Source organism: Aspergillus flavus, chromosome 3 (assembly GCF_009017415.1).
Source record: "Aspergillus flavus chromosome 3, complete sequence".
NCBI classification, from domain to species: domain Eukaryota; kingdom Fungi; phylum Ascomycota; class Eurotiomycetes; order Eurotiales; family Aspergillaceae; genus Aspergillus; species Aspergillus flavus.
This window is the reverse complement of record NC_092407.1, coordinates 3,483,614-3,508,924: the sequence shown is the minus strand read 5'-3', so window position 1 is coordinate 3,508,924 and position 25,311 is coordinate 3,483,614. Positions and strand designations below refer to the sequence as shown.

Below are 25,311 nucleotides of genomic sequence, written 5' to 3'. Positions count from 1 at the left end.
AACTCGAAGAAAAAGAAAAGAAAAGATAGGAACCTCTTTTGTACTCCACATATACATTGGAGCCTTGGAGGACATACTTACCAAACGTGTGTATTGAGACGTAATGATCTTACCTTTACTTGAAGCAAAGCTTGATAATCATAACCGCACCAAAGGCAAGGTGGTCGAGTGGTTAAGACGTAAGACTGTATGTAGCCTTTATTCGGCACCTGATCCACACAATTATACTAATAATCACCCAGTGAATCCCTCTTGGATGATATCTTATCCCTTCGGGGTCGCGCGTTCAAATCGCGTCCTTGTCGTTTTTTTTGGTCTTTTTTGTCCTTTGTCACGGAGACGGCTACCGCTCGCCCGGCGGTAAATACGTGCAATCTTTTGTCATATCCATACGGTATTGGCTCTCCGAGTCCATTGTCACTTATATCTTGTATTACGAATTGATAGGTGGTGGGCCTTTGCATTGAATCAAGATGATATTCTTGTTTTCTATCTGATATGCAAGTTCTCTACGGGTGTCAACAACAATCCGTTGTGCAGAACACAGAACCTCCAGTGTTGTATTATAATACAACATCTTGGTCCTATATCAGTGCCCTTCATTTTTCCTCAAAGTCGCAAAATCCTTCATCCGAGGCAAGGTGGTCGAGTGGTTAAGACGTAAGACTGTATGTTGACATGTTTCCGCTACATAACCTATCCAAATACTAATTCCTCTTCTAGTGAATCCAATCATTGGATGTTATCTTATCCCTTCGGGGTCGCGCGTTCAAATCGCGTCCTTGTCGATCTTTTTCTTTTCTTTCCTTATTTTTGCCTCCACTTCCACCTTTTCTCTCCTGAAATACTGCATATCTCGCTGGCGCGTTTCCCCAGCCTAGTGCCATCTTCAATTGGAATGCAGATCGAGCCACATTTTTGAAATGCGGATGACTATTGATAACGCAAATGATACCACCTTTGACCTAGTGTATATACATTCCTACATCTATAACCAGTGTCTCGTTGATCTCCAATCATTTTGGTGTGTTCTTGAGATGCCAATGGCCGAAAAATTGACGTTTCATATAGTGGCCTGCTGGGTACGTTATTCCTTTCAACTCCGAACTAGAATGCTAAGGGCTGAGGAGACCTAGGATACTATGTAGAGACCGATATGTAGTGCTTAAATTTGTATTCCGAGACAAAAGGAAAACTGTCCAGTTAAGGCCTTTGTTCTTGTGTATGAGATCATAATTGATGCCATCCAGCACATATATGTCGAGGACTCTGTACATCTGTCGACGTTTTTCCTGGATCTCGGAATGCCCATCTAAATGCATGAACAATGGAAACAGTTCTCTGGAGTGGATGTTTTGTACAAGCAATAGGTCTCCAGGACCATTTGGCTGCTTAGTAACTATTAACAATACAATAACAGTACATGCCAGATGTAGGTTGATTGAGAAGCTTGGAAGATAATGCACAGAGATAGTGCACATTAAGAACTGTTACTCATGACCGACGGGGGATCATGTCATCTTTTGTTGCAGTACCATTATAGTAGCTCTCAGTCCCAGTCGTCATCGTCATCGTCTACCCGGGACTGTTTTATCTTCGATGGACGAACGTCATCTGAGTCGTCGGACCGCTTCTTCAAACGCACATCACTCTCCTTGAGGGCGCCTAAGTCTAGGAGCATCCTTTCGAGATCTATCGAGGTAGAAATTAATACCGAGACTTTGACACCATATAGAGCTTTGCTCTCCAATGATGAATAAGGGGTTGAATTTACCTTCAATCGTCGTCCTAGGGCCCTTCAGTTCCCTGAGTGTTACGAGCTGTCTTCTTATCTCGCCATCTTTATACACTAGGATTGTTGGAGTGTTTCTCTCCGGATACCCTTCAATGCACATATTGCCGCGAATCTCGCAGAACTTGATGTCGCCAAACTTAGTAGCTAACTGCCGCCATAGCTCCGTCAAGCGCTGCGACTCAACATTGCCACTCGAAGACGAGGACAGATGCACAAGTACAAAGGCGTTATTGGATGCCTCAGTCACCTCTCTTCCATAGTCGACCTTCTGAAGAGGGTAAACTTGGTTGTATAGACTGGTTTTCTGGAGCGTAGAGAGCTCTGCAAGACGTTGCTTTCTGCATTTATTATTAGCGATCGGATTTGGCCCAAATGAAGCCCGCAAACGTCGGCGGCGCCATACCGATATTGTTCAAGGAACTCTTCATCCTCTTCGTCCTCGAGCTCATCTAGTTCGTCCAAATCTTTATCTTCTAGTCGGTTCTCGTAGGCTTTGCGCTCTGCCTCAACAAGGGCCTCTTGAATGAGAGGTTCAGGGTCCTGAGGCTTCTCCGGGATAACTCCGTGTTTGCGGAGAATATCGTTCCTGCGGCGGGGTGAGTATTAAGATTGTATGGGGTGGGAATATGGTGGGGACGCAGAGGCGGACCATTCTGTATCTTCGTTGGGGTTGACTTCAACTTGCATGGTGGAACAATGTATGGCAGGGCACGATGATTGGAATAGAGAATATCTAGTCAGAAAAAAGAGGCAAACCAAGTGAGTAGAAAGAAGTATCAGTCAACCATATATTTACGATCTCAAAACGGTGATGATGCATGCCGCATGTTTGCATGGTTTGCAGTGTCAGCCACGGTGGCTTTAAGCCCACAGACGCGGAAGGACTAAGTAGACTAAGGCCACCTGGAGATTGTTGGATGCCATCTGGACCTCCTCGTCCGACGCTTTGGCAGAACATCCATTCATTCTTCCCTGGGACGGGTTTCGCATATCCTCCACTCAACCTCGTCCCCATTACCGCTCCCTCCCCGTTCCCCTGTTTCTCCTAGAAGATAATGAGGGTGCGCTAATCGCTGTTTCACCGCCTGCACTACAACTAAACATTGGGACCTGACCCGCCCTTACTCGATCATTTACTCCGACGTCACTTCAACGGGGTCTAGTTCCCATATACAGAGTGTGAGATAGAGAGTCTCAGCTGCTGCAATTACCGCAGCCCGCCATCATGAGCTACATGAAGAAAGATGAGGACGCCGACCAGACTATGATCAAGCTGGATCGGACCTCCGTCTTCCAAGATGGTAAGGGACTATCACAAACAATCCTCCCGAAGTCGCATTGAGTGTACAGGGTCCTTGTGGACTAATCTTCCTTATTTATCTGCTTCTAGCCCGATTGTTCAACACCTCACCGATCTCTCCGCGACAATGTCGTACCCTTCTGACCAAGATTGCGGTCCTCCTTTTCACCGGGGAGCAATTCCCCACGAACGAGGCGACGACGCTGTTTTTCGGTATTTCGAAATTGTTCCAGAACAAAGACCCATCGCTGCGGCAAATGGTATATCTTGTCCTGAAAGAGCTTGCCAACACTGCGGAGGATGTTATCATGTCGACGAGCATTATCATGAAAGACACCGCTGTCGGTAGCGATGTGCTCTACCGGGCGAACGCTATCCGTGCTCTGTGCCGCATCATTGATGTAAGCGCATTGCCAACCTTCCCATCGCTGAGTGTGAGCTAATTGTTGTTGGAAAAGGCCACGACTGTGCAAGGCATTGAACGCTTGATCAAGACCGCAATTGTTGACAAGACCCCCTCGGTCTCCTCCGCCGCCCTGGTCTCTTCGTACCACCTCCTCCCGATCGCCCGTGATGTTGTCCGCAGATGGCAGAGTGAAACACAGGAAGCAGCATCGTCCGGAAAGCAATCGACTGGATTCCTTGGGTTTGGCGGCAGCTCTACCCATGCCATCTCGCAGTCGAACTTCATGACACAATACCACGCAATTGGCCTTCTCTATCAGATGCGCTCGCACGATCGTATGGCTCTTGTGAAGATGGTTCAGCAGTATGGTGCTGCTGGTGTGATCAAGAGCCCGGCTGCCCTGGTCCTGCTGGTGCGGTTAGCAGCGAAGTTGGCAGAAGAAGACCAGAGCTTGAGAAAGCCTATGATGCAGATGCTTGATGGTTGGCTTCGACACAAGCACGAAATGGTCAACTTCGAGGCGGCAAAGGCTATTTGCGATATGAGGGATGTTACCGATGCCGAGGCCTCTCAAGCTGTCCATGTCCTGCAATTGTTCTTGTCATCGCCACGGGCGATCACCAAGTTCGCAGCTATCCGCATCCTCCATAACTTCGCAACATTCAAGCCCCATGTGGTGAACGTCTGCAACCCTGACATCGAGTCGTTGATCTCGAACTCCAACCGCTCCATTGCTACCTTCGCTATTACCACGCTGCTCAAGACTGGCAACGAGGCCAGTGTCGACCGTCTGATGAAGCAGATCTCTGGCTTCATGGCTGATATTACCGACGAGTTCAAGATTACTATTGTTGAGGCTATTCGCACGTTGTGTCTGAAGTTCCCCAGCAAGCAGGCCGGCATGCTTGCATTCCTTAGCGGCATTCTGCGGGATGAGGGTGGATATGAGTTTAAGCGGAGCGTTGTCGAGAGCATGTTTGATTTGATCAAATTCGTTCCCGAGAGTAGGGAAGATGGTAGGCTTTCTCGCACCCTTTGAGAATTTCGTATTGCTAACGGAAATCAGCTCTCGCCCACCTCTGTGAGTTCATTGAAGACTGTGAATTCACCAAATTGTCCGTTCGGGTTCTGCACCTTCTTGGTGTAGAAGGCCCAAAGACTTCCCATCCTACCAAGTACATTCGCTATATTTACAATCGAGTCGTCTTGGAGAATGCAATCGTACGAGCTGCTGCTGTGACGGCCTTGGCCAAGTTTGGCGTTGGACAGAAAGACCCAGAAGTGAAGTCAAGCGTTTCTGTACTTCTCACGCGCTGTCTTGATGACACTGATGATGAAGTGCGTGATCGTGCTGCTCTCAACCTCCGTCTCATGGCCGAGGAGGACGAGACAGCGTCGCTTTTCCTCAAGAACGGTAAGCTTAGCGGATGAAACCTATCTGGCCTGTAGTGTTTGCTGACGGATCTAGACTCGATGTACTCTCTTTCCACATTCGAGCACCAGCTCGTGATGTATGTGACATCGACAGAGAAAGAAACGTTTGCCGCGGCCTTCGACGTCTCTACAGTCCCGGTTGTTACTCAAGAGCAAGCCCTGGCCGAAGAACGGACCAAGAAACTCACGACTGCAACCCCCACACTCAAGGCTCCATCCACCGGTCCCCCGAAGAGCAAGGCCAATGGTGTTGCCGAAGCTGCCACCGTTGCTGCCACCCAGAAGTACGCCGAGGAGCTTATGCGGATTCCAGAGCTCAAGGAGTACGGCACTTTGCTCAAATCTTCTGTTCCCGTCGAGCTTACCGAAAGCGAAACTGAGTACGTCGTCACGGCGGTCAAGCATGTCTTCAAGGAACACATTGTGGTGCAGTACGATATCAAGAACACTCTGCCAGATACTGTTCTAGAAGATGTCACTGTTGTTGCGACGCCCTCCGAAGAAGATGTTTTGGAAGAAGAGTTCATTGTGCCCGCCCCCAAGCTTGCTACGAATGAGCCCGGAATTGTATATGTTACGTTCAAGAAACTTGCTGGCGAGAACAGCGTACCAGTCACATCATTTACGAATATTCTGAAGTTCACCAGCAAGGAGATCGATCCTACGACTGGTGAGCCTGAGGACAGCGGATATGAGGACGAGTACCAGGTCGAGGATCTGGAGCTCACAGGCAGCGATTACGTTATTCCCACTTTTGCTGGCAGCTTCGACCATGTCTGGGAGCAAACTGGTGCAAACGGAGAGGAAGAGAGCGAAACTCTGCAACTTAGCAACATGAAGGGCATATCAGGTAAGCCATTTCCTAGCCAGTTTTGTCAAGCGCCAAGTACTAAGCATATCACAGATGCCACCGAACAATTAATCTCCGCGCTATCTTTGCAACCTCTTGAGGGAACTGATGTGGCCCTCAGCAACAGCACACACACGCTCAAGCTCTTTGGAAAGACGGTATCAGGTGGCCGGGTTGCAGCCCTGATCAAGATGGCATTCTCCAGCAAGACCGGTGTCACGACGAAGATTACCGTGCGGGCGGAGGAAGAAGGCGTCGCACCGGCTGTGATTGCATCCCTTTCCTAAGGTTGTAAATTGTAAATGGTAATGGAGGAGGTTGTCATGTCAGGAGGCGTACCCTGCAACGAGTCCTGCATTATGAGATCGGACTTGTTTTGTTTGTTCTTTTCCCAATTTTTGATAATCCAGATGTCAAGCTAGATATGATGGCTTTTTTTTCTTCTATCCCCTTTACCCCCCTTTTTTGTAGGTGTCTAAACTGGTCTTCTATTTCATACTTCTGATCATGTTTCCTTGCTGTTTTTCGTGACGATTCCATCTCATAGCCTTTAGTGTAGTTGTCAAAAGCGGTGTGATCCATGTTGAATTGTTCAGATAACGCTACTTGAATCCTTGGCTTTGGGATCATGACAACAAGTTAACCTGGACCTCCTGAGCCCTTATAACTCATATAGAACAAGAGACTGGTAGTACTTCCGGCAACGATCTTTCAAAACGCTAAATTTGGAACTTTTGTCTTGGTCTAGTCATAAAATCGTAGTTGGACATATATGCATATCGTGCAATGTGCGAATAAATTCAGATATAATAGACACCCGCCTCCTCATCATCCCGGCTCTCTGCCCCAGGCTGAGAACCACGATGCTTAACCCGTTCCTGGAGAGCTTTATCGATTTCCTCATCCTCTTCCCAGCGCTCGTCTGAGACCAGATCCTCCAGAAACCCGACAGAGCGAAGACTTGCCAGCCCGGTATCGAGGGCACTTATCAGCGTCTTCGTCTCGAAGCTTAACTTAAGGTCATTGCACGGAAACCCGAATTCTAGTACTTCTAGCGCCAACGGCGGGGACACGTGGCACAGGATGATGAAGAATGAGTCTTCCACCATGTCGCCCGGTACACTTAGAAAGTTCAAATTGGGTAGGAAGGCGGGTATAGCGTTGATGGATTCCGGGGTTAGACCGCGGTTTGAGCCGGAGATGGTGAGACGTTGAAGGCTTTCGCCTAGTTGCGGACTACTCATGAGGCTGCTCAGGTTTGAGACGGAGAGCTCGGAGCAATTTTTCAGTGTTAGACTGGTGAGCGCTGGAGGCCAGGAGAAGGTGGGGATTAGGAGGGGGTTGAAGCGTCCGCTTATCTGGAGACGGCGGAGGGCGGGGGGCCATGGTACTTTAGTAGATTCGGAGTCGGTCAGGATGGTTGATTGTGGGAGGCGAAGGGTGACGAGTTTGTGGAGGCGGCTTATGGCCTGTTTGAGGTTGGGGAAGGGGATTGCTTCTTGGACGAGTCCGAGGTCGAGGCTTCGAAGGTTGGTGCATTTTGATAGCGCTGGGAGGCTGCTTATGCTGGAGTGGAGTGTTAGTTATCTTCTTGTTTATATATACAGGTATACGTACGAGAAGGTAAGGGTTGGAGCGACGAATACTTCTAGGTTTTCCTTGATTCGGCCCAGTAGTCTCGATGTGAGGCTGTTGGAGCTATGGTGGACGAGGTGGCTTAGGTTTAATCGATGCACGAAACTACCGAGATTCAGTTTGTTCTTCCGTGCATTGATTGGCGGACTGATGGTTTCCGTGAACCTCTGGAAGGAGACTCCGGAGTCTACTCGAGGCCTTTCATAGAGGGGTGCGATGGCGGCGGAGTACCATTGGTGTGATACCAAACAGCAGGCATGGAGAGTCCGTTGGCGATCGAGTTCATTGCCGTCGATGTAGGAAACGATCTGCACAACGACTTCCGTGGGAAGATGAATATGGCGAGAAGGGTGCATCACTGATTTCCATGGTAAGGTTGTCTGCAGCCGATCTTTGGTGGTGGAAGTGGAGTTGGTGTGTGGGAGAGACAGGAGACTAAATAAATAATTTAATGATATCATGGGGTCGGTGGCCGATAAGGAGATAAATTGCCGACGGTCACCAGTTCTCGAAGCTCCGAGTAAACAATAAGCTGGACTCCTCCGCATCTCCCATCGAGTGAGATTCCACTCCTCCAAATTATAGTTCCCTCTTTCCATCGCTCTATCTCATTGATTATTGTCCAGAATGCGGCCTCACGGGCTCTATCGGTCCTTCGGCCTCCTTCATCGCGCGGCCACTCGTTCGTTCTTGGAGACCGGTGCAGGTCGCCGATTCGTTCAAACGACAACCACCTCCCCGCCTCGGGTCCCAGACTTTGCCTTTGCCTTCGAGTAGGTATACTCAGCCTCTGAGCTCCGCCTCAGCTTAATTGTCTAATTATGTGACCAGTATCGATGGTGTCCTTCTCAGATCCTCCAAGCCCATCCCCGGCGCCGCGGAGTCATTAGCTCTCCTCAAGGAACAGGGTATTCCCTTCATTCTGTTGACAAATGGCGGTGGGAAACATGAGACGGAGAGAGTGGCCGAAATCAGTGAGAAACTTCAGTTGCCATTGGATCCCTCGGTGATTGTCCAGAGCCATTCCCCGTTCGCGGAGCTCGTACGCGGACCGGACGAGCAGAGCTCTCTCGAGAACAAGTGCGTGCTAGTAGTCGGAGGCGATGGCGACCGCTGTCGACAAGTTGCAGAGAGGTACGGTACTTGTGTGCACCAGAATAACACCGACAAGGCGCAATTCTGATACAACCTCCAGGTACGGCTTCAAAAACGTGATCACACCCGGTGATATCATCATGGCCAACCCGACCATTTGGCCTTTCTCGAATGTGTTCAAGGACTACTATAAATCATTTGCCAGACCCCTGCCGAACCCCCAGGATCCTAAAGATCCGACCAAGGGCCTTAAGGTTGACGCCATCTTTGTTTACAATGACCCGCGTGACTGGGCTCTGGATGCGCAAATAATTATGGATTTCCTACTTTCGTCTCAGGGTGTCCTTGGTACTCTCTCAGAGAAGAACGGACGGTCTGACTTGCCGAACCGGGGTTACCAGCAAGATGGTCAGCCACCTCTCTACTTCTCGAATCCCGATCTGTGGTGGGCTGCAGCCTACCATCTCCCGCGTCTCGGCCAGGGTGGATTCCGGGAAGCGCTGGAAGGTACTTGGGCTGCGACGACTGGTGGCCCGAGCAAAGGCGTTGAGCTGAAGAAAATAGTTATCGGGAAACCGTACCAGGGAACTTATGAATTTGCAGAGAATCAGCTTTTACGGAACCGTTCCCGCGTTTTTGGCGCAGAGGCTAACATACCTCTACGAAACGTATACATGATCGGAGACAACCCAGAATCCGATATCCAGGGCGCCAATACATATAGGAGCCCTTATGGCAGCAATTGGCATTCGCTTCTCGTGCGGACTGGAGTCTACAGTGGAGGGGAACCTACATGGACACCGGAGTCCATCCACGACAATGTGAAGAAGGCTGTTGAATATGGCTTGAAATCCTCTCAGTGGTAGTAAAGACATCATACAGAGGCGGCCATATTTTCGCGAACCACGATCTACTGACTAATGCTGCAGCAGTAAATGCCTGAGCATGTAGACAAGATCGTCAGCTACTCCTCCTTAAACTTACCTTGAAACTTTACATGCTGTTGAATGCATATAGATACCATATCATTCCATCCGTTCAATCATGTTTTCCTAACGAGATCGAGACTATTGCAGCTCTTATCCTCAGCTTTGGCGCGGCCGTTTAATTAGCTAGACACATACGAGGGGTTGCTTTCCTATATAGAACTTCGAAATTAGATACAACAAGCATTAGGGCTAAATCTCTCCAGCGATATCCACTGTTAGCTTACTCCGCATCCTTTGGTGCCTGAGGCGCAACCCTGGCGGCCCAAATCATGTGACACAGCCCCTCATAGGGCTTAGGGTTGCCTCCATGCGGTGGGGTGACTCAAAGTATTGATTGAGGTTGCAAAGCTCACGCCGTCATCGGTTGATTGTTGACTTCCCCTTATCGCCTTCTTTCTCAAGGAACAATTCGTGCAACTAATCATGGCGGACTCCGAATTGCCCACTCGCCCTAAGCCCGAGGAGACCCCCGCCGCGGCCCCCGCGGAGGGTGCGGAGCAGAGCAAGAGCGCCAGCAAGAACGCTGCGAAGAAGGCCGCAAAGGAGAAGGCCAAGGCCGAGAAAGCTGCTGCGCGCGCCGCCCAGGAGAAGGCTCAGGCCGCCGCTGCTGAGGCCAACGACACCGCAAAGGATCTCTACGGCAAGATCCCCGAATCCGAAGACGTCCTCCCCACCACGAAGTTCGATGATATTACCGATGACCACTACGAGAAGGAGATCACCGTGGTCGCTCGTGTGGACAATGCCCGTGTTCAGAGTGCCAAGCTGGCCTTCCTGATGCTCAGACAGCAGGGCAAGAAGGTGCAGGCTGTTATTGCCGCTGCGGAGCCCATCTCGAGACAGATGGTCAAGTACACCGGTGGACTGAACGTCAACTCCATTGTCCAGGTTACTGGTGTCGTCAAGAAGCCCCAGGTGCCCATTGCCTCGGCTACACTTAACAACCATGAACTGCACATCCGCAAGGTCTACACGATTGCTGAGGCCGCTCAACAGCTTCCTATGCAGGTCAAGGATGCCGAGAGACCGCCTCCGGAGACCACCGAGGAGGGCAACGAGGTTGACGCTGATGGCGTCCCCATCGTCACTCTTAAGACCCGTCTTGACAACCGTGTCCTCGATCTGCAGACTGAGACTAGCCAGGCTATTACTTGGATCTCGAGCGGCGTTGCAGAGTTATTCGCAGAGTACATGATCAAGAGCGGCTCGCGGTGGATCTTCACTCCTAAGCTGGTTTCTTCCGCTACGGAAGGTGGCAGTAACGTTTTCGAGGTCAAGTACTTCAAGAGGAACGGATACTTGGCCCAGAGCCCACAGCTGTACAAGCAGATGTGTATCGCCGGTGACATGGAAAGCGTGTTCGAGATTGCTCCCGTTTTCCGTGCGGAGGACAGCAACACCCACAGACATTTGACTGAGGTACGGCAGCAACAACACCTGATATGGCTCTTCTTAACATAGCTAACCGAGTCTATTCTAGTTCTCCGGTCTTGATTTCGAGAAGACCTTCCACGGCCACTACCATGAGGTCTTGGATTTCGCCGAAGACCTCCTCGTCTTCATTCTTACCCAGCTTAAGGAGCGCTACAAGGATCAGATCGCTGTTATCCAGAAGTCCTACCCCAAGGCTGGCGACTTCAAGCTTCCCAAGGACGGCAAGGCCCTGCGCTTGAACTACATGGACGGTGTCGCTCTGTTGAAGGAGGCCGGTGTCGACGTCTCCGAGCAGGAACGATTTGAGAACGACTTCAGCACGGCTATGGAGAAGCAGCTTGGCCAGATCATTCGCGAGAAGTACGACACTGATTTCTACGTCCTGGACAAGTTCCCCATGGCCGTGCGCCCCTTCTACACCAAGGCCGACCCCAAGGATGCCCGCTTCTCCAACTCGTATGACTTCTTCATGCGTGGTGAAGAGATCATGTCCGGTGCCCAGCGTATTAACGACGTCAACGAGCTGATGGAGTCGATGCGCGCCAAGGGCATCAACCCCGACCAGGAGGGCTTTGAGGACTACCTGAATGCTTTCCGCCAAGGCTGCCCTCCCCACGCCGGTGGTGGTCTTGGTCTGAACCGTATTGTCATGTTCTTCCTGGGTCTGCCCAACGTTCGTTTGGCGACCTTGTTCCCCCGTGACCCTCAGCGTCTGCGCCCGTAAGCGTCTAGTACGGGATGGAAGAAGATTGGTATAGACGACCAAGAGTACTTTATACCTGCATGAGATAAAAACAAAAGATAATGGGATCATGAGACCGACATGTTATATTAGCACGTTCAGCGCTGCCAGATTCGTTTGCGTAGGTGGTAGAACCAGTAAATTAAATCCACTGGAATACATTAAATATATAAATGTGATTTAGAGGTGGCCCAAGCTCCCGGTGGGACCTCCCAAACTTCTTTTTTAGTCCGCCGAGCCCAGTCCAGGAACATCTTCAATCTTACCTTTTCCTTCTTCTCACCAAAGGCCATGTCCAGCATACGCGATAAGCGCAAACAACCCAGTTCTCATACTGGCGGGACCCCCTACGCAAAGCGATCCCGTCCTTCTTACGCAGAAGACGACGATGAAGACGAGATGGCACCAACCGTAACTCCGTACGAACGTCCTCGGAACCACCCGATCTACGGACAGAAGAGCGCTTTTCCCGGTCTCGACACAGCCGGCGACGATGAACTATTCTACGGTCCAGCAGAGGACGGCTTGGAATATCTTCGCATGGTCCGGTAAGCTCGCATCACTACTTTTTTGCTTGTTTATAACGGTTGCTTTTGTTACTTTTCCGCTTGCTAAACGCCTGCGTGTATCTTGCTTATTGCAGCCCGCGATGAATGCGATTCTATTATATCGAGATTCTGGAGCTAATACTGGCCTTACTGTGGAATAATAGGTCAGAGGCGAATTCACTACCCTTTCTGTTTACCGCGCCTCAACCTACAGATCCGCCCGTCGAGGAGACCAAACAAAGTGAAACCGAACAGGACCTAAACGAACCTCAGCCCGAAGAAGAGAAGAAGAAAACAGATATCGCCCAGGAAGGTTTCTACGCGGATGGGGTATACGTCGCGGCTCCCCTAACTACCTCGAAGACACAACCAGATACCACCGAACCAACACAATCGGATGCGCAATCGGGCTATTACAATCTTCTACACCACCGCTTCTTGCTCCTCCGGTCTATATTAAAATGCACGCCACCGTCGACCGCTATAGCGGCACTGGACGAGTCGCATCCGATAAGTCTGCCGCGACGCTCGAGAGATGCGCGCAAGGAGTGGCGACGTCTCCTGTTGGCGGTGGACCCGCAGACGGTGCAGTTAGCGTGCATGGACATGGATAGTGTGCTGGGGGTGCTGGAAGTTATGGCGAAGCTGATGTCGGAGAATATACGGAGTGGAGATGCGGAGCGTGTTCGACGGATCGGTGCTTGGGCTTGGGGTCTACTGGGCAAGTGTCGCGATGTCGGGCAGTTGGCGTCTGAGGAGGTGGGTGAGATTCGGGACTTGGGAAAACGCGCTGCGAAGATCTTGCGGAAAATGCGGGAGGAGAATGAGAAGAAGCGCTCGGCTGGGGTGGATGGGAATGCGTCGAGTGGAGAGTCGGAGGATGAGAATCCAGTTGATGACCAGCCTCATGTGGAGGAGAAAACGACGGAGAATGCGGAGGCAACCAGTGATCCTGCTGGAGAATCTCCGGACGCGGAACAAGAGCCTCCTGCCGAAGAGCTAGAAATGGCTAAAGCACGGTTACAGGCTAAGATTGAGCAAGGCGGTGGATCTAAATCGTCCGAACCCGAGGCTCAAAAGGACGAGTCCAAGACTCAGTATAATGCCGTCGAAGTCGCCATGCAAACCCGGGCCATGCTGGATATGATCATTACGGTTGTCGGAGAGTACTATGGCCAGCGCGATTTACTTTCGGACCGAGAACCGTGGAACGAGTCGACGACTTTGTTTTAAAGTTGATTATCCTTGTCCATAGTTCTCAGTTAATGGTGTTTCCTGGCCGACGATCATTTAATCAGCGCTTATCAGTGGAAGGCGAAACAAACCACATAAGATACCCCAATCAATCGCCCTTCACAGTTGAAAATGGGAATTAATCCATAATACAAACCATTGTACTTAAAAGCAGTAAATCAGGCACAATGTCCGACTGAGTCAGTAAAACGGAGAGCCTTGCGTCATTGCGGTAAGGCACGAATCAGTTAGACTAAAGTCCGGTGACTGACAAGCTAGCTTTATCAGTCATTTCACCCTCGTCATTCTCCTCCCAAACCACATCATCTCCAATCCATGGCGACAACCTCCTCCTCCCAAACATCCACTCTTTAGTCAACAAACCCCAGAAAACCCCAGAAAACCCATGGCCCCCTAACTAATCACCAAAGAACAAAACAAAAACAGACAATGTCCCCCAATCTCGAAATCACAATCCCAACAACCAGTCTCTCCCCAACATCCCCCCCCTACACCGTCTACAACCTAACCCTCCGGCTCCCCCTGCGCTCCTTCACAATCTCAAAACGCTACTCAGACTTCCTCAACTTCCACAAAACCCTCCTCACGCAAACCAATATCCCTCCACCCGCCCCCTTACCCCAAAAAACCTGGTTCAAAAACACCGTCTCAAACGCCTCCCTCCGCGAAGACCGCCGCCAAGCATTAGAAGCCTACCTGCAGGCCATAAACGACGCCGACGATCCCCGATGGCGCAATTCGCCCGCCTGGCGCGCGTTCCTGAATCTCCCGTCTGCCGCGAACGCTTCGCATACCTCGACGAGACTCCATGCGGCGATTACGGACCCCGGGAGTGGTGCGGATAATCCGATCTCGGATCCGACGCTGTGGTTGGATGTGTATCGGGATATGAAGTCGCACTTGCATGATGCGAGGTTGCATTTGACGAGGCGGGATCAGGAGACCACGCCGCAGAAGCAGCATGAGAGTTCGGCGCGCGCGAAGAGTAGTCTTGTGCGGGCGGGGAGCTTGGTTGCGGCGTTGGAGGAGGGGTTGAAGGTTATGGGGGAGGCGGCGAATCGGGCGCAGAGTCCTAGTGGCAAGGGGAGGGGTGGTTCGTTGGGGGATGGGGAGTTGCGGCGGAGGAAGGATCTTCTGATTAATGCGCGGAAGGAGAAGGATGGGTTGGAGGATTTGTTGAATGCTATGGCGGCTAAGAGTCGGGTGGATCATGCCGTGGCTTCGGTGCAGGATAAGGAGGCGTTGGTTGGGAGCGCCAGTAGGAAGCCTGCCAGGTCGGGGAGGGTTCTGGGGAAGGAGACGGAGAGGACGCGGGAACTGGATAATCAGGGACTGTTACAATTGCAGAGGCAGACGATGGAAGATCAGGACCAGAGTGTGGAGGAGTTGTTGAAGATTATACGAAGGCAGAAGGAACTGGGCATTGCTATAAATGAGGAGGTGGAGATTCAGAATGCCCTTCTGTCGATAGCTAATGAGGATGCTGAACGGTATGTGCTTGCTTTGGTTTCCCTTATGCGGTTGGATTTTTCATTCTTTGACTAACGATTCAAACAGGGTACACCGTAAAATCGATATTGGAAAGAAGAGGATAGGGAAGATTTCCTAGTCGGAGCTATGCCCCTGTATCATTTTGTACCATTTGGAGCGTTCTACAGGCCTCCTACGCTTTGGCCCGGTTGGTCTACTCTAGCGAGCATAGGATTTGGAATGGGAGTTATGGCATTATTATAATGATATCGTTCACTTGTCATATCGGTTGTCGTCCAGCTCAATCTGGAACCACCTGCTCAACACTCATCTGGCGGACATGAACTGTAAACTGCAGTTAGTCTAGGTCACTCCTTCATCTTAGTGAGACTTACTTCTTTGGCTTCCGTATCGGTAACCCTAGATTGATCCGACTCGCGCTGAGTGACAAGTCCCAGCTTGTTTCGTCGAATAAGCCACCACAGCTCTTGTCGGTCTCCTCCAAGCTTCTCCTGCAGCAACTTATCCTTGAGCTGGCCCAGGAAGTCATTGTACGAGGCAGGCTCTTCGTAAGATACCAACTCGTCACGCATCGTGCCCAGCGCTTCAATGACCCGGTCGTAGTTAGCATCACCGAGACTGTGTTTGATTTGATCTTCAACGATGACCATCATCTGCTTTGTAGCGTCTTTGATGGCCTCGATATTCTCGGCCTGTGCGAGAGTCTGCTTGAACTCAGGAATGGCATTGTTGGGAGATATCTTGGCGCGCTTTTCATGATGAAGCAGGGCATCGACGTCGAGTCCGGAAAGTGGCTTTTCGGTTTCGCGAGTGCGCTTGCGACCCTTCGCTTTGGGAGGAACTGGTAACTGAATTAGCAGTCTGATAGACTTGATTGTGGGGTGATGTCCAACCCTTCTTAACATCGGCTATCTCGATCAACTTCTCTAGGTGTTTCTGTGATTTCTCGATGAGATCCTCTCGTGGGTGTGAGAATTTTGTCAGTCTCTCTGATGGAGGAGGTATGGGCTGGTCAGGATGTATAGCCCGAGCACGGATGGCGGCGTCAATCCGGTGCAAAACTGGGGAATACGAGTCGTCGATAGGGAAAGTCTCCACTGGATCCCTGGTTATGTCAATGAGAAGATATTCGGAATCTTTTAGGCATAGACCTACCCATCCTCATCTGCGTCGACAAGCTCCATACTATTCACGTACTTGCCCATCACATCGAGTAAATCATCACTGGGAAGATTCCGGTGTTGCGTCACAACCTTTCCAGAAACAGTAATCACTTTATCCAGAGGAGGGAACCGATAAGTTCGGACATCTTCTGCAAATGGTAACTGGACTTCGAGAAGGCATTCATACTCAGGCTCGATCGAGGGCGCGAGCAAGACTATAACTGGTGGCTTGTTCTCTTTCACGACTAGGCGAGCAACAGCATAGCATTCTAGCTCAAAAAGGGCGTGTATAAAGGATGAAAGGGCAAGAGCTGCTTTGTCGTTGGCACGTTGTGCAATTATGATGTTTGTGTTGGACATGTGCATATAACGTTGATACTATAATCGTGTGTCAGAGCATGCACCGAGGCAACTTCAGCAAGACATACCTGGTCAGTCTGGATGAAGCCCATCAACTCCAGCCCTGCGAATGTATCGAGAATCGTGATGTTCTCGTCAGTTTCACTAATGTGAACTGCTGTCCGTCCATACTCATATCCTTTGGCGAGCTCATCTCGTTCGATGTCGATTTTCCCCCCCGGTGCACTTTTGTCCTCAACTTGATATGTTCTCATGGTTCTCACAGCGGTCAATCCGGCATCTCCAGATTGGCTCCCTTTTTGTGTAGCAGCAGCAGCCTCAGATGACTCTGCCTCTTCTTGTCCAGCTTCAGGCTCTGAGCGCAGGACGAAAGAACTTGCGGTCGGGGGTTTGGCCGGGTAAGTCCGATAGTACCTTTCAACAGGAATGCGGAGAGCAGAGTCATACTCCTCTGGGTTGCCTAGTTGGAGATATCCTTTGAAGCTTGCCACTGACCTGACAGACTTGACACGGGGGATGTCTAGTTCAGCCACAGCCTGCTCGAATGTTCCATAGACTCCATCACAATCTTCCACAAGGGTACGCAAGAGAGTTTCATTTTCGGCCTGTTTTAGTTGTTAGAAAAGAACAAAGCTGCGCGAGAGATATCGCTACCTTGTGAGGGTCTTTGTCTTCTTCTTTGTAACCGTACTCAGGGTCATCGAAATCAATTCCCCTGCTTGAAGTTAGCTTTTGTTTCGTTGCTATCTGGTAGCAAATCACTGACATAACAACAAGCTCGATGTTATCTTCCTTGACCTTCTTCACAATCTCGCCCAGGTCTTCATCGCTCATGCGCCCCTGTCCGTTAGTGACGAGGACGATCTTGCGCCTGTACTTCAACTTCTTGCAATGCGTGATAATCATCTGAATAGCCAAGATAATAGCGGAAATAGCTAGAGAACAAAGTTTAGTAAATTGGACAGTAGGTCCTAGTGGCTCTCAAAAAGCTTACCGTCTCCTTTGTCCGTTTTGCTCGGTTTCAGTTCATCTTCCAGTTTCCGAATGTCCGGCATAAGAAACCTTGACGTCCTCGTCAGTTTGGCGCACAAACCAAATTATCATAGAGTGGAAAGCATACTGTTTGAGGTTCGACAGAACTGCAATGTGAGAGAAATGTACGTCATCTTCAAGTTCGTTGGACGTTTCTAATTTTTGGATCAGCGTATGAACCGCATACAGTATTCAGAAGTATACATACCATCTGTCCTGAGTCCAATCACACCCATCATGGCAGTTTTGCGGCCAGTGGCCACCTGGTTTGAAATTGAGCAAGGTATTTAACGAATACGGTCCAATTGTGACGACTGCCACTCACTGTTCCTGTAATGCGATCCCAGACATACTGCATGGCCCATTCAAGATCAGTCACTGATCGGCCATTGCGACATTCTCCCATGGACCTCCCAACGTCCACAATATACACAGTTGCTTCCTTGTCCGCCATTGTGAATGTGGTGCGGTCCAAATCCTGAGACTACCCAAGAAAAGTCGACATTTAAACTAGATGTATAAGGCACAAGGCACCTTCCACTAGGCGACACGATGGCCAGGCAGACGCGTGATATTTCCCGTTTGGGTGGAAAGCGGGACGCGAAGGCACATGACATCATGGCATGGCAAAGGTGCGTGGAAACAGTAAGTTCAGCACACAAGAGCGCGTGGCATTACAGTTAATAAATGAGTCTTATTTCATGTTATTTCATTGTACTATGTCTATAATATGGTATGATATCTCCTTTTTCTTTATCCTATCCTATAACCCCAAGAGAAAAAACACCGAGCCTAAACCATAGGCAATTTGGAACTGAGATCGTGACGGTCCTTATAAGCCTCGGTGATCTCTTCGAGGCATCCGGCGGCAGCGGCGAAGAAGCCCAAGAAGGTCTTGCTGGGCGCAAGGACTCGGCTCAGGTACTCAGGGTGGAATTGTACTCCGACGTACCACTTATGATCCTTCAATTCAATGACTTCCATACGCTCGCCGGCCTCGTCCTTTCCAATGAAGGACAGTCCACCCTGCTCCAGCTGGCCGATAAGCTCAGGGTTCACCTCATAACGGTGGCGATGTCTTTCCCAGATCTCCTGCTTCTCCCCGTACAGCTTGCGCAGGCGAGACCATTCGGTACCAGGCTGGAACACAGTCGCCCGCTTTCCAAGGCGCATTGTACCACCCATCTTAGTCTTATCGATCTCAGGCATGTAGATGATAACAGGCTGCTCGCAGGTCTCATCGAACTCGGCGCTGCTTGCCTTATCCATACCGCAGACATGCCGAGCATACTCGACCACAGCCAATTGCATACCAAGGCAAATACCAAGGTAGGGAACGTTGTTGGTACGGGCCCATTGGGCAGCCAAAACCATACCGGTCGTACCTCTCGAACCAAAGCCACCGGGGACAAGAACCTATAAATGTCAGTATTGAGTAGACTTTGCCAAAGAAAATGAAAACTTACCCCGTTGGCGGTGGTCAAGTTGTGCCACGCGGAATAGTATTCCGCAGGGTTGTTTGTCTTGTGCTCATCTTCAAGATGAGTCGATTCGATCCAGATCAGATTCAGCTTCTTGCGGCAATGCATGGACGCCTATTACTGATGGTTAGCAACGACACAACGTCTACATGATAGATCAGACTCACATGTTCCAGCGCCTTGCTCACACTCATATATGAGTCATGCAAGCTTGTGTATTTACCAATCAAGGCAATCGTCACAGTCTCAAGGGAATGCACTTGGTTCATAGCCAAGCCCTGCCATTCCTGCCAGATGAGCTTACCACTGTCAATAAGCTTCTGATCCTTAGAGATAGAGTCGGTTTTAAGGAGTTCACTAAGAGTACTGAGGAATCCCTGTTGCGCCAGAAGGATGGGGACCTGATATGTGGTAGAGACGTTATGTACGCCAACAACTTGGTTCCGTTCCACTTGGCAAGAATTGGCGATCTTTTGAATAGTTGCCTCCTCCAGGGGTGTCTCGCAGCGGCATGCAATGATGTCAGGTCTGAGACCAGCACTACGGACATCACTGATGGCCCTCTGTGTAGGCTTGGTCTTCTGCTCCGAGCCAATCAGAGGAACATAGCTGACTTGGATCTGAAGGAAGTTGTCCTTGCCAACTCGTCTTTGGAGCTGAGCCATGGCCTCAACGAATGGTGCGCTCTCGATGTCTCCAACAGTACCGCCCAACTTAAAAATGCTATGTTAGTCTATGATGCCATCGACCGGTGTTTCCCTGTACTCACTTCGACTGATACAGGCGTTAGCAAGCCCTAACACATAATTTGCTCGGGTGAACTTACTGATACAGACATCAGGCTCCCTTCCAGACTCATCCACAGAAACCTTGGCGACCTTCTCAACCCACTGCATATCACATTAATACACTTCCTAACCAAGTTGAGCTAAACTCTGGGACGTACGTTCTGGATTTCATTCGTCAGATGGGGGACGATCTGCACAGTCTTTCCGAGGTAATCTCCACGACGCTCCTTGGTGATGACATGGTGGTAGATCTTGCCGGTGGTGATATTGTTGTCACCGCCAAGAGTAACGCCAAGATAGCGCTCATAGTTTCCAAGATCCAGATCTGTTTCTGCACCGTCGTCGCAAACGAACACTTCACCGTGTCTTTTTATTGTGTCAATGAATGCAGGTATACGGGGATTCAAGTGGGACCAACTCTAGAGGCTGTATCGAAACCTATTAGCTTGTACGGCAATTGAGATGTTAAAGTGTGTAGATACTCACGTTCATAAGACCAGCATCGATATTCAGGTAGGGGTCGATCTTGATAGAAGAGACGGTCAAACCCGCCGTCTTGAAGAGCAACCCACAGCTGGAGGCGATAATGCCCTTGCCAACGCCGGAGATGACACCTGCAGAGGGTCGTTAAAAAAATGACAGAAAAACATAGAACGGAAAGCAATTACCTCCAGAAACCAGAACGTACTTCATTTTGCAGAATCTGAAAGTTAGCCCCCCTAGTAGAATACTAGGGAGGGGGGAAGAACAAAAAAAAGTGGGCGCGAATATCCGCTTTTGGTGACTCTATAGAAAAAAAAAAATTCAGAACTTACCTAATCAATCATGTGGGCGGTGAGGCTGGACAGACAGGGACGGCGGATACGGAATACTAAAAGCGGAGTGCTTCCCTGTTACATCACTAACTGCCTCGGATCATCCATTGTTGACCCGAATACATACTCACTGTTTCCATTTTCCACCATGATTGACCCTCGCCCGTATCACATTCTAAGGTTAGTATTTACAGGCACGCAATCTATCCAAATATCCTCTTGCTTATCGATCTTTCCAGCTATGGCACTCTACTCGGTGTTCAAGTGTATCAGGTACCGTGATCATGCAACATCCAGCGCCAATGCCAGTCTAATTCTCCACCGAATAGACCTTCGTTTCCGGGATTGTAGCTTTTAGGGCCCTTCCCCGACCTCAGTTTGCTTCGTTGCAGACTGCCACATTCCCCATTTATTTCTCTCTTCAGACGGCACTTCCAGTGCTAGTTGCTTTGACAGCCAGCAACAATGGGCAGCCGCTCGGCATCTCCGGACTCCTGGAGAACCCCAAGACTTTGCTCCCCATGGCCGCGGCTGCTGTGACTGGGCTTGTCAACATGGTCGTACTTCGTCCTCTGACTGTTAACACCATGCGTGAAAGAAAGCACCAGGGTAAGATTATCGGCCTCATTCCAATAGGAAAGCGCGCTGATTTAGTTTCCCAGAAACCCGTGATGGCAAGAAGAGTTACGACCCCCCTCCCCACTCTAAGGAGATGGTAGCTCTTAACAAGAAGTTCGGCCGACTCCACGGCTTCTCGAGCTTGATCAACCTGGTCTGTCTCGGTGCTACCATTTATTATGGTGCTTTACTTGGCAAGCGACTGGCTTAGAGAAGATAAGTCCGTAGACGATTGAGCTGGCAATATATGCTTCAGTGAGCCATGACAGGTAGTCCTGGCCTCGGTTCGTTATTGTAAATAGAGGTTTGGTCTCATAAGTGTGAGGCGATGCAAATATGTCCAATTGACGCTTTATTAGCCCCGTATCAACACGTACCGTATCAGCGTTTTTGCAATTATAGAGCCTCTCTAGCAGCCAAAATGTTCTCTCTCTCCTCCCTCCCCCAGAGTTTCTCAGTCTCTTCTTACCAACAGTTTGATGGGATCAACAGTTAAAGTACTGTAGACTGGAGTATAAGACGGATCAGATAACCTTGAACCTGAAACGAGCCCTAAATACCCAATTGGGCTAGCGCAGTATCATCTAATCATAGAGGTAGCCATGCTAAAAGCTAAATAAGATTAGGTACACGAAATAGGTTAAACCCACCTAAGATCGAGAATGCCAATTCACGCCCATGATAACGAGCACAGAGCCAAAGTCACCAGTTCCAGCCTCATACCAAAGGGGTCTGGCCCCCAATCCATCTCGGGTTTTGGCCCCTTCAAATCTTAACTCCTGAATCACAATCAGCATAGCCAAGACGTCGAAATCAGTCCGGGTGCCCAATAATGTTTGCTGGTACCTGCGTAGCTTGGACTAGCGTAAAAGTCCGGAGGAAGTGTCTTGTTAGTCTCCTGTTACTACTCCTTCTTAACGCTCGAGCTATCGTTGCTTTGGCATCTACTAGCCTGTGCTCTGATTGGTCCGCTCGCAAATGACATCATAAGAAAAGTGACTAACGACTTGGGGTTTAGCCTGCCGTGTTAAGCCATCCAATGAAGGTCGATATCGAGATTTGATACTGTAGATGGCAGATGGAACCAAACACTACGGCTCTTTTAGTGAGAATGTCGGGCTATGAATAGATTTTCTTTTGGTCCTTTGTCGATGGGAAGAGGGGTATAAATAAGAGTAGAGGGAGGGAGATAATGGTGTTCAAGCAGATTCTTTCGTTTTTGTCACTCTTTCCATCTTCAATCCCGATTCATATATACTCCGTACATACTATTTCATTTGTGGACCTCTTGAAACTCATCTATCGAACTTTATCTTTCTTATACAACAGTCCCTCTTTATAATCGTGAGTTATACTTCTCTTGGTCTTCGGTATGTACGGATTGAAGCTGATGAAATATCAATCATAGAACATGGGTCTTTCGTACGAAGCGATCGTCGTCATCGTCCTCATTGGCTGCATTGCTGCTGTCCTTATCGGTTATTCCATACACTCTCTCTCAACCAACGGGTTCCAGGATGATGAACAAAAAGTTGAAATACCATATGAACAAAGGAAATATATGCGGGAATACCGGCTACGCAACGTACAATGGCTCGCTCGGGAAGCCCGTGGCGGAAGAGTTGATCGAGACGTTGAAGCGGCCTTTCCTAATGGTGAGGAGCGCCATAGTTGAGTTGGCAGTGGTTTATGAAATGGATTCTCTCTTTCCACGAGGCAGTTTGCCTTATGCGGAGCCCGAGAGAGAGCATCACTGCATTCGCGCTGTGGGGGATGCTGTGGCTTGGTTAACCAAGCACTATTGCACTCCGGGTTGCCCCAGAAGTCATGAACTTACGACGTCAAAAGCTCTTGTCAATCGAATCAAGGGTATGTCCTGGTGACTTGCAGACATGGGATCATGGTCTTGCCTGCTCTTTAGTTCTATAACGGCTGCGTCATTAGTATGGGCGTTTGCTATTGTAACAGTACTAGCACAAATATACAACCCGACCTGCAAGCATTATATCAAGAGGTATTAGTGGCATATCATTTCTGTTCTGAAGTAAAATAAATATATAAATTGATGTACATCTGGGCAGAAGTAGAAGAGTCTAAATGTATGCAGTCGAATACTGCGTGATTGAACATTATCTTTTATACATCGGCCAGTGCATCACTTTTTGTCCATTTCAACAATTTACTCTGTGGCGGTCTCTCCCAGAGGAAACAATACTGTCCCTTCTCCATTGCAGTGCGTCTAACCCGCGGGCCTGTTGTCCAGATTGGCTCTCCATCCGAAGTCTTACCCAGCTCGAAAGGTACATTGTACTCGGGCGCGGTTGATAGTTCCGGCCATGTAAGCCAGTTGGGTGCGTTGAGATATCGTTCCCAAGTCCCCATCTGATTTGCGCGTGGCGACCCAATCATTCAAGAAGTTGCGGAATTTTGATACATCACAGTCCAGCTCCAGACTACAAGCCCATTCCGAGATACTCTGCACCATGTCCAAGGTTCGATTCAAGTGAGGTATACTCGTGAATTGTGTATCGTTCGTGATGAGCTCGTAGAGTGTGAATACAACAGCAGTTACGTCATCTCGACCTTCCAGCAAGCGTTTCTTTCCGTTTGCAGCCCAATCAAAATCAAAAAGAAGGATCTTGTGTGTGTCAGAATCGATAAGGAGATAACGGGGTGCAATGTCTTGATGCATGATTCCCAGTTCCAGATTGAGGAAGTCCACGAGTTGGGTAAGCTGTTGCAACCACTCAAATCGGAAAGGCACATTTATATTGTCGAGGGTTCCACCTGAAATGTATTTCGTGGTGAATCCAATCACCCGAGACTCCACATCTTCGAGTACAATACGATCAAAGGGTACTATATTGGGATGTGGTGGCAGACTTTTGAGAAGGTTGAGCTCATCCCACGCCATCTGTAGTCTCTGAGGCTTGTCCAAAGGGTTGAATTTAAAGGCAACCTTATGAGGAATCCCATATTCGTCTTCGTATGATAAAAGACCAACACCTGGTCCAAGCCGATCGACCTCCTGAAGTTTAGAGTACTGAACTGTACGGCAATCGCCAAGCGATTCAACAACGGAGATGGGAAGATATGCAACAAAGGGGGTATCATCCTCTTTCGGATCGGTCGAGACTCCAGCAAGGAGTCCATCGTCGTCGACTGTGACTGCGCAAACTTCCGGGGACAGGTAATCTGCAAATTGTGCCAGAATTGGGATCTCTCTATCCTCGTCGGGCGGAAACAGCTTAGCGGCGCCTTTGACCTTAACCATCCGCAGTCGATCCCCAATCCCAAACATTGCAATGAGTTTCGGTCATGGGGTTTTCTCTCGGACCGAAGTAGTCCTATCCCTCGGAGTAGAATCTGTCTTGAGGCTTCATAACGGCAAATGATTTCGGTAATGTAAGAGAGCGACCAATATTGGCATTGTAGATGTGCGGGATGAGCTGTGTCTTGCGAACTAGATATATATCTACAAGCCAGCGATCACGTGAGTATGGTTGAAGCGGAAGGGAGCCCTTAGCAATCGCTTATCGACCGGAAACTCTCAACCTGGTGCTTGGGATTTTGCTTCTGCCATTGCAGTTAGGGGGTGGGAGTGTAGGATTTACTGCGGCCACGTTGATAGCAAAGGAATAAGAGGAGTGTTTAAAGGCTAGGCGAGATATATTGCTTGCGCTTGATTTATCTTGGGGGTCAGCCTGGGAGTAACATAGTGAGTGTATTTAAGACGTTCTTGATGATGCTTCGCGCGATCAAGCTTATCTTTCTCTTCACAATCCCGAGCGCTTCATTCCTAGTAGAAGAGCCCAGATCTTAGTAGTATTAGTGAATAGGGCGAAACGAGGGTTGGCCCGTAATAGCGAGATAGAAATTCATAGAATTGAAGGCAGAAAATTAGTGTGCATGTGGAATTCATTGAAGTATATGATCATTAATATAGGGCCATTAGTTGGGCGAGCACGCTCTATGGCTAGGCCCCGCTGTTGTGAGAAACAAAGCGTGTATGCCTTGGGAGTAACTTATCTGTTTTTAGAATCTATATACAGATAGAACCGAACACTGGGGCAACAAGTGA

The 25,311-nt window shown here is 49.4% G+C and overlaps 12 protein-coding genes and 2 non-coding genes across 14 annotated transcripts; 9 read left to right on the top strand and 5 right to left on the bottom strand.

Moving 5' to 3' along the window:
• Positions 1 to 154: 154 nt before the first annotated feature.
• Positions 155 to 305, top strand: F9C07_t112. The gene has a single exon. It is a non-coding gene; the product is annotated as a tRNA-Tyr (tRNA).
• A 330-nt stretch (positions 306 to 635) lies between these two features.
• Positions 636 to 788, top strand: F9C07_t113. Its single transcript has one exon. It is a non-coding gene; the product is annotated as a tRNA-Tyr (tRNA).
• Positions 789 to 1,549: 761 nt separating this feature from the next.
• F9C07_7232 (phosducin-like protein) lies at positions 1,550 to 2,482 on the bottom strand (the record flags this gene model as incomplete). The annotated part of the gene is made up of 4 exons (XM_041291174.1): positions 1,550 to 1,692; positions 1,775 to 2,133; positions 2,199 to 2,381; positions 2,445 to 2,482. The coding sequence occupies 4 exons, from the start codon at positions 2,480 to 2,482 to the stop codon at positions 1,550 to 1,552; spliced, it is 723 nt and encodes a 240-aa protein (XP_041144963.1).
• Positions 2,483 to 2,932: 450 nt separating this feature from the next.
• Positions 2,933 to 6,550, top strand: F9C07_1446331 (coatomer subunit gamma). The gene is made up of 6 exons (XM_041291185.2): positions 2,933 to 3,096; positions 3,186 to 3,496; positions 3,554 to 4,517; positions 4,568 to 4,915; positions 4,970 to 5,785; positions 5,840 to 6,550. Exons 1-6 carry the CDS (start codon positions 3,021 to 3,023, stop codon positions 6,070 to 6,072), a joined length of 2,748 nt encoding a protein of 915 aa, XP_041144962.1. The 5' UTR covers positions 2,933 to 3,020; the 3' UTR covers positions 6,073 to 6,550.
• A 35-nt stretch (positions 6,551 to 6,585) lies between these two features.
• F9C07_7230 (F-box domain protein) lies at positions 6,586 to 8,019 on the bottom strand (the record flags this gene model as incomplete). The annotated part of the gene is made up of 2 exons (XM_041291173.2): positions 6,586 to 7,351; positions 7,403 to 8,019. The coding sequence occupies 2 exons, from the start codon at positions 8,017 to 8,019 to the stop codon at positions 6,586 to 6,588; spliced, it is 1,383 nt and encodes a 460-aa protein (XP_041144961.2).
• A 28-nt stretch (positions 8,020 to 8,047) lies between these two features.
• Positions 8,048 to 9,381, top strand: F9C07_7229 (putative HAD superfamily hydrolase; the record flags this gene model as incomplete). The annotated part of the gene is made up of 3 exons (XM_041291184.1): positions 8,048 to 8,193; positions 8,252 to 8,554; positions 8,616 to 9,381. 3 exons carry the CDS (start codon positions 8,048 to 8,050, stop codon positions 9,379 to 9,381), a joined length of 1,215 nt encoding a protein of 404 aa, XP_041144960.1.
• Positions 9,382 to 9,927: 546 nt separating this feature from the next.
• On the top strand, positions 9,928 to 11,662 carry F9C07_7228 (putative aspartyl-tRNA synthetase Dps1; the record flags this gene model as incomplete). The annotated part of the gene is made up of 2 exons (XM_041291183.1): positions 9,928 to 10,923; positions 10,985 to 11,662. 2 exons carry the CDS (start codon positions 9,928 to 9,930, stop codon positions 11,660 to 11,662), a joined length of 1,674 nt encoding a protein of 557 aa, XP_041144959.1.
• Positions 11,663 to 11,971: 309 nt separating this feature from the next.
• On the top strand, positions 11,972 to 13,461 carry F9C07_7227 (uncharacterized protein; the record flags this gene model as incomplete). The annotated part of the gene is made up of 2 exons (XM_041291182.1): positions 11,972 to 12,228; positions 12,393 to 13,461. The coding sequence occupies 2 exons, from the start codon at positions 11,972 to 11,974 to the stop codon at positions 13,459 to 13,461; spliced, it is 1,326 nt and encodes a 441-aa protein (XP_041144958.1).
• Positions 13,462 to 13,911: 450 nt separating this feature from the next.
• On the top strand, positions 13,912 to 15,091 carry F9C07_7226 (putative SNARE complex subunit; the record flags this gene model as incomplete). The annotated part of the gene is made up of 2 exons (XM_041291181.1): positions 13,912 to 14,972; positions 15,040 to 15,091. The coding sequence occupies 2 exons, from the start codon at positions 13,912 to 13,914 to the stop codon at positions 15,089 to 15,091; spliced, it is 1,113 nt and encodes a 370-aa protein (XP_041144957.1).
• A 62-nt stretch (positions 15,092 to 15,153) lies between these two features.
• Ku80 (ATP-dependent DNA helicase II subunit 2) lies at positions 15,154 to 18,151 on the bottom strand. Its single transcript, XM_041291172.2, has 11 exons — positions 17,854 to 18,151; positions 17,737 to 17,791; positions 17,617 to 17,683; positions 17,491 to 17,558; positions 17,263 to 17,431; positions 17,151 to 17,211; positions 16,565 to 17,101; positions 16,129 to 16,514; positions 15,867 to 16,078; positions 15,348 to 15,814; positions 15,154 to 15,297 (listed from the first exon to the last, which is right to left on the bottom strand). The coding sequence occupies exons 1-11, from the start codon at positions 17,980 to 17,982 to the stop codon at positions 15,280 to 15,282; spliced, it is 2,169 nt and encodes a 722-aa protein (XP_041144956.2). The 5' UTR covers positions 17,983 to 18,151; the 3' UTR covers positions 15,154 to 15,279.
• Positions 18,152 to 18,165: 14 nt separating this feature from the next.
• On the bottom strand, positions 18,166 to 20,761 carry F9C07_1446452 (CTP synthase). Its single transcript, XM_071508100.1, has 9 exons — positions 20,466 to 20,761; positions 20,284 to 20,411; positions 20,216 to 20,223; positions 19,956 to 20,163; positions 19,836 to 19,899; positions 19,779 to 19,783; positions 19,177 to 19,722; positions 18,995 to 19,123; positions 18,166 to 18,944 (listed from the first exon to the last, which is right to left on the bottom strand). Exons 1-9 carry the CDS (start codon positions 20,488 to 20,490, stop codon positions 18,321 to 18,323), a joined length of 1,737 nt encoding a protein of 578 aa, XP_071365167.1. The 5' UTR covers positions 20,491 to 20,761; the 3' UTR covers positions 18,166 to 18,320.
• F9C07_2105197 (uncharacterized protein) lies at positions 20,761 to 21,441 on the top strand (the record flags this gene model as incomplete). The annotated part of the gene is made up of 4 exons (XM_041291180.1): positions 20,761 to 20,792; positions 20,852 to 20,885; positions 20,942 to 21,221; positions 21,275 to 21,441. The coding sequence occupies 4 exons, from the start codon at positions 20,761 to 20,763 to the stop codon at positions 21,439 to 21,441; spliced, it is 513 nt and encodes a 170-aa protein (XP_041144954.1).
• Positions 21,442 to 22,641: 1,200 nt separating this feature from the next.
• F9C07_7222 (uncharacterized protein) lies at positions 22,642 to 23,113 on the top strand (the record flags this gene model as incomplete). Its single annotated transcript, XM_071511593.1, has 2 exons — positions 22,642 to 22,885; positions 23,079 to 23,113. 2 exons carry the CDS (start codon positions 22,642 to 22,644, stop codon positions 23,111 to 23,113), a joined length of 279 nt encoding a protein of 92 aa, XP_071365166.1.
• Positions 23,114 to 23,271: 158 nt separating this feature from the next.
• F9C07_2282321 (kinase-like domain-containing protein) lies at positions 23,272 to 25,309 on the bottom strand. The gene has a single exon (XM_041285452.2). It carries the CDS (start codon positions 24,529 to 24,531, stop codon positions 23,515 to 23,517), a length of 1,017 nt encoding a protein of 338 aa, XP_041144953.1. The 5' UTR covers positions 24,532 to 25,309; the 3' UTR covers positions 23,272 to 23,514.
• Positions 25,310 to 25,311: the final 2 nt, after the last annotated feature.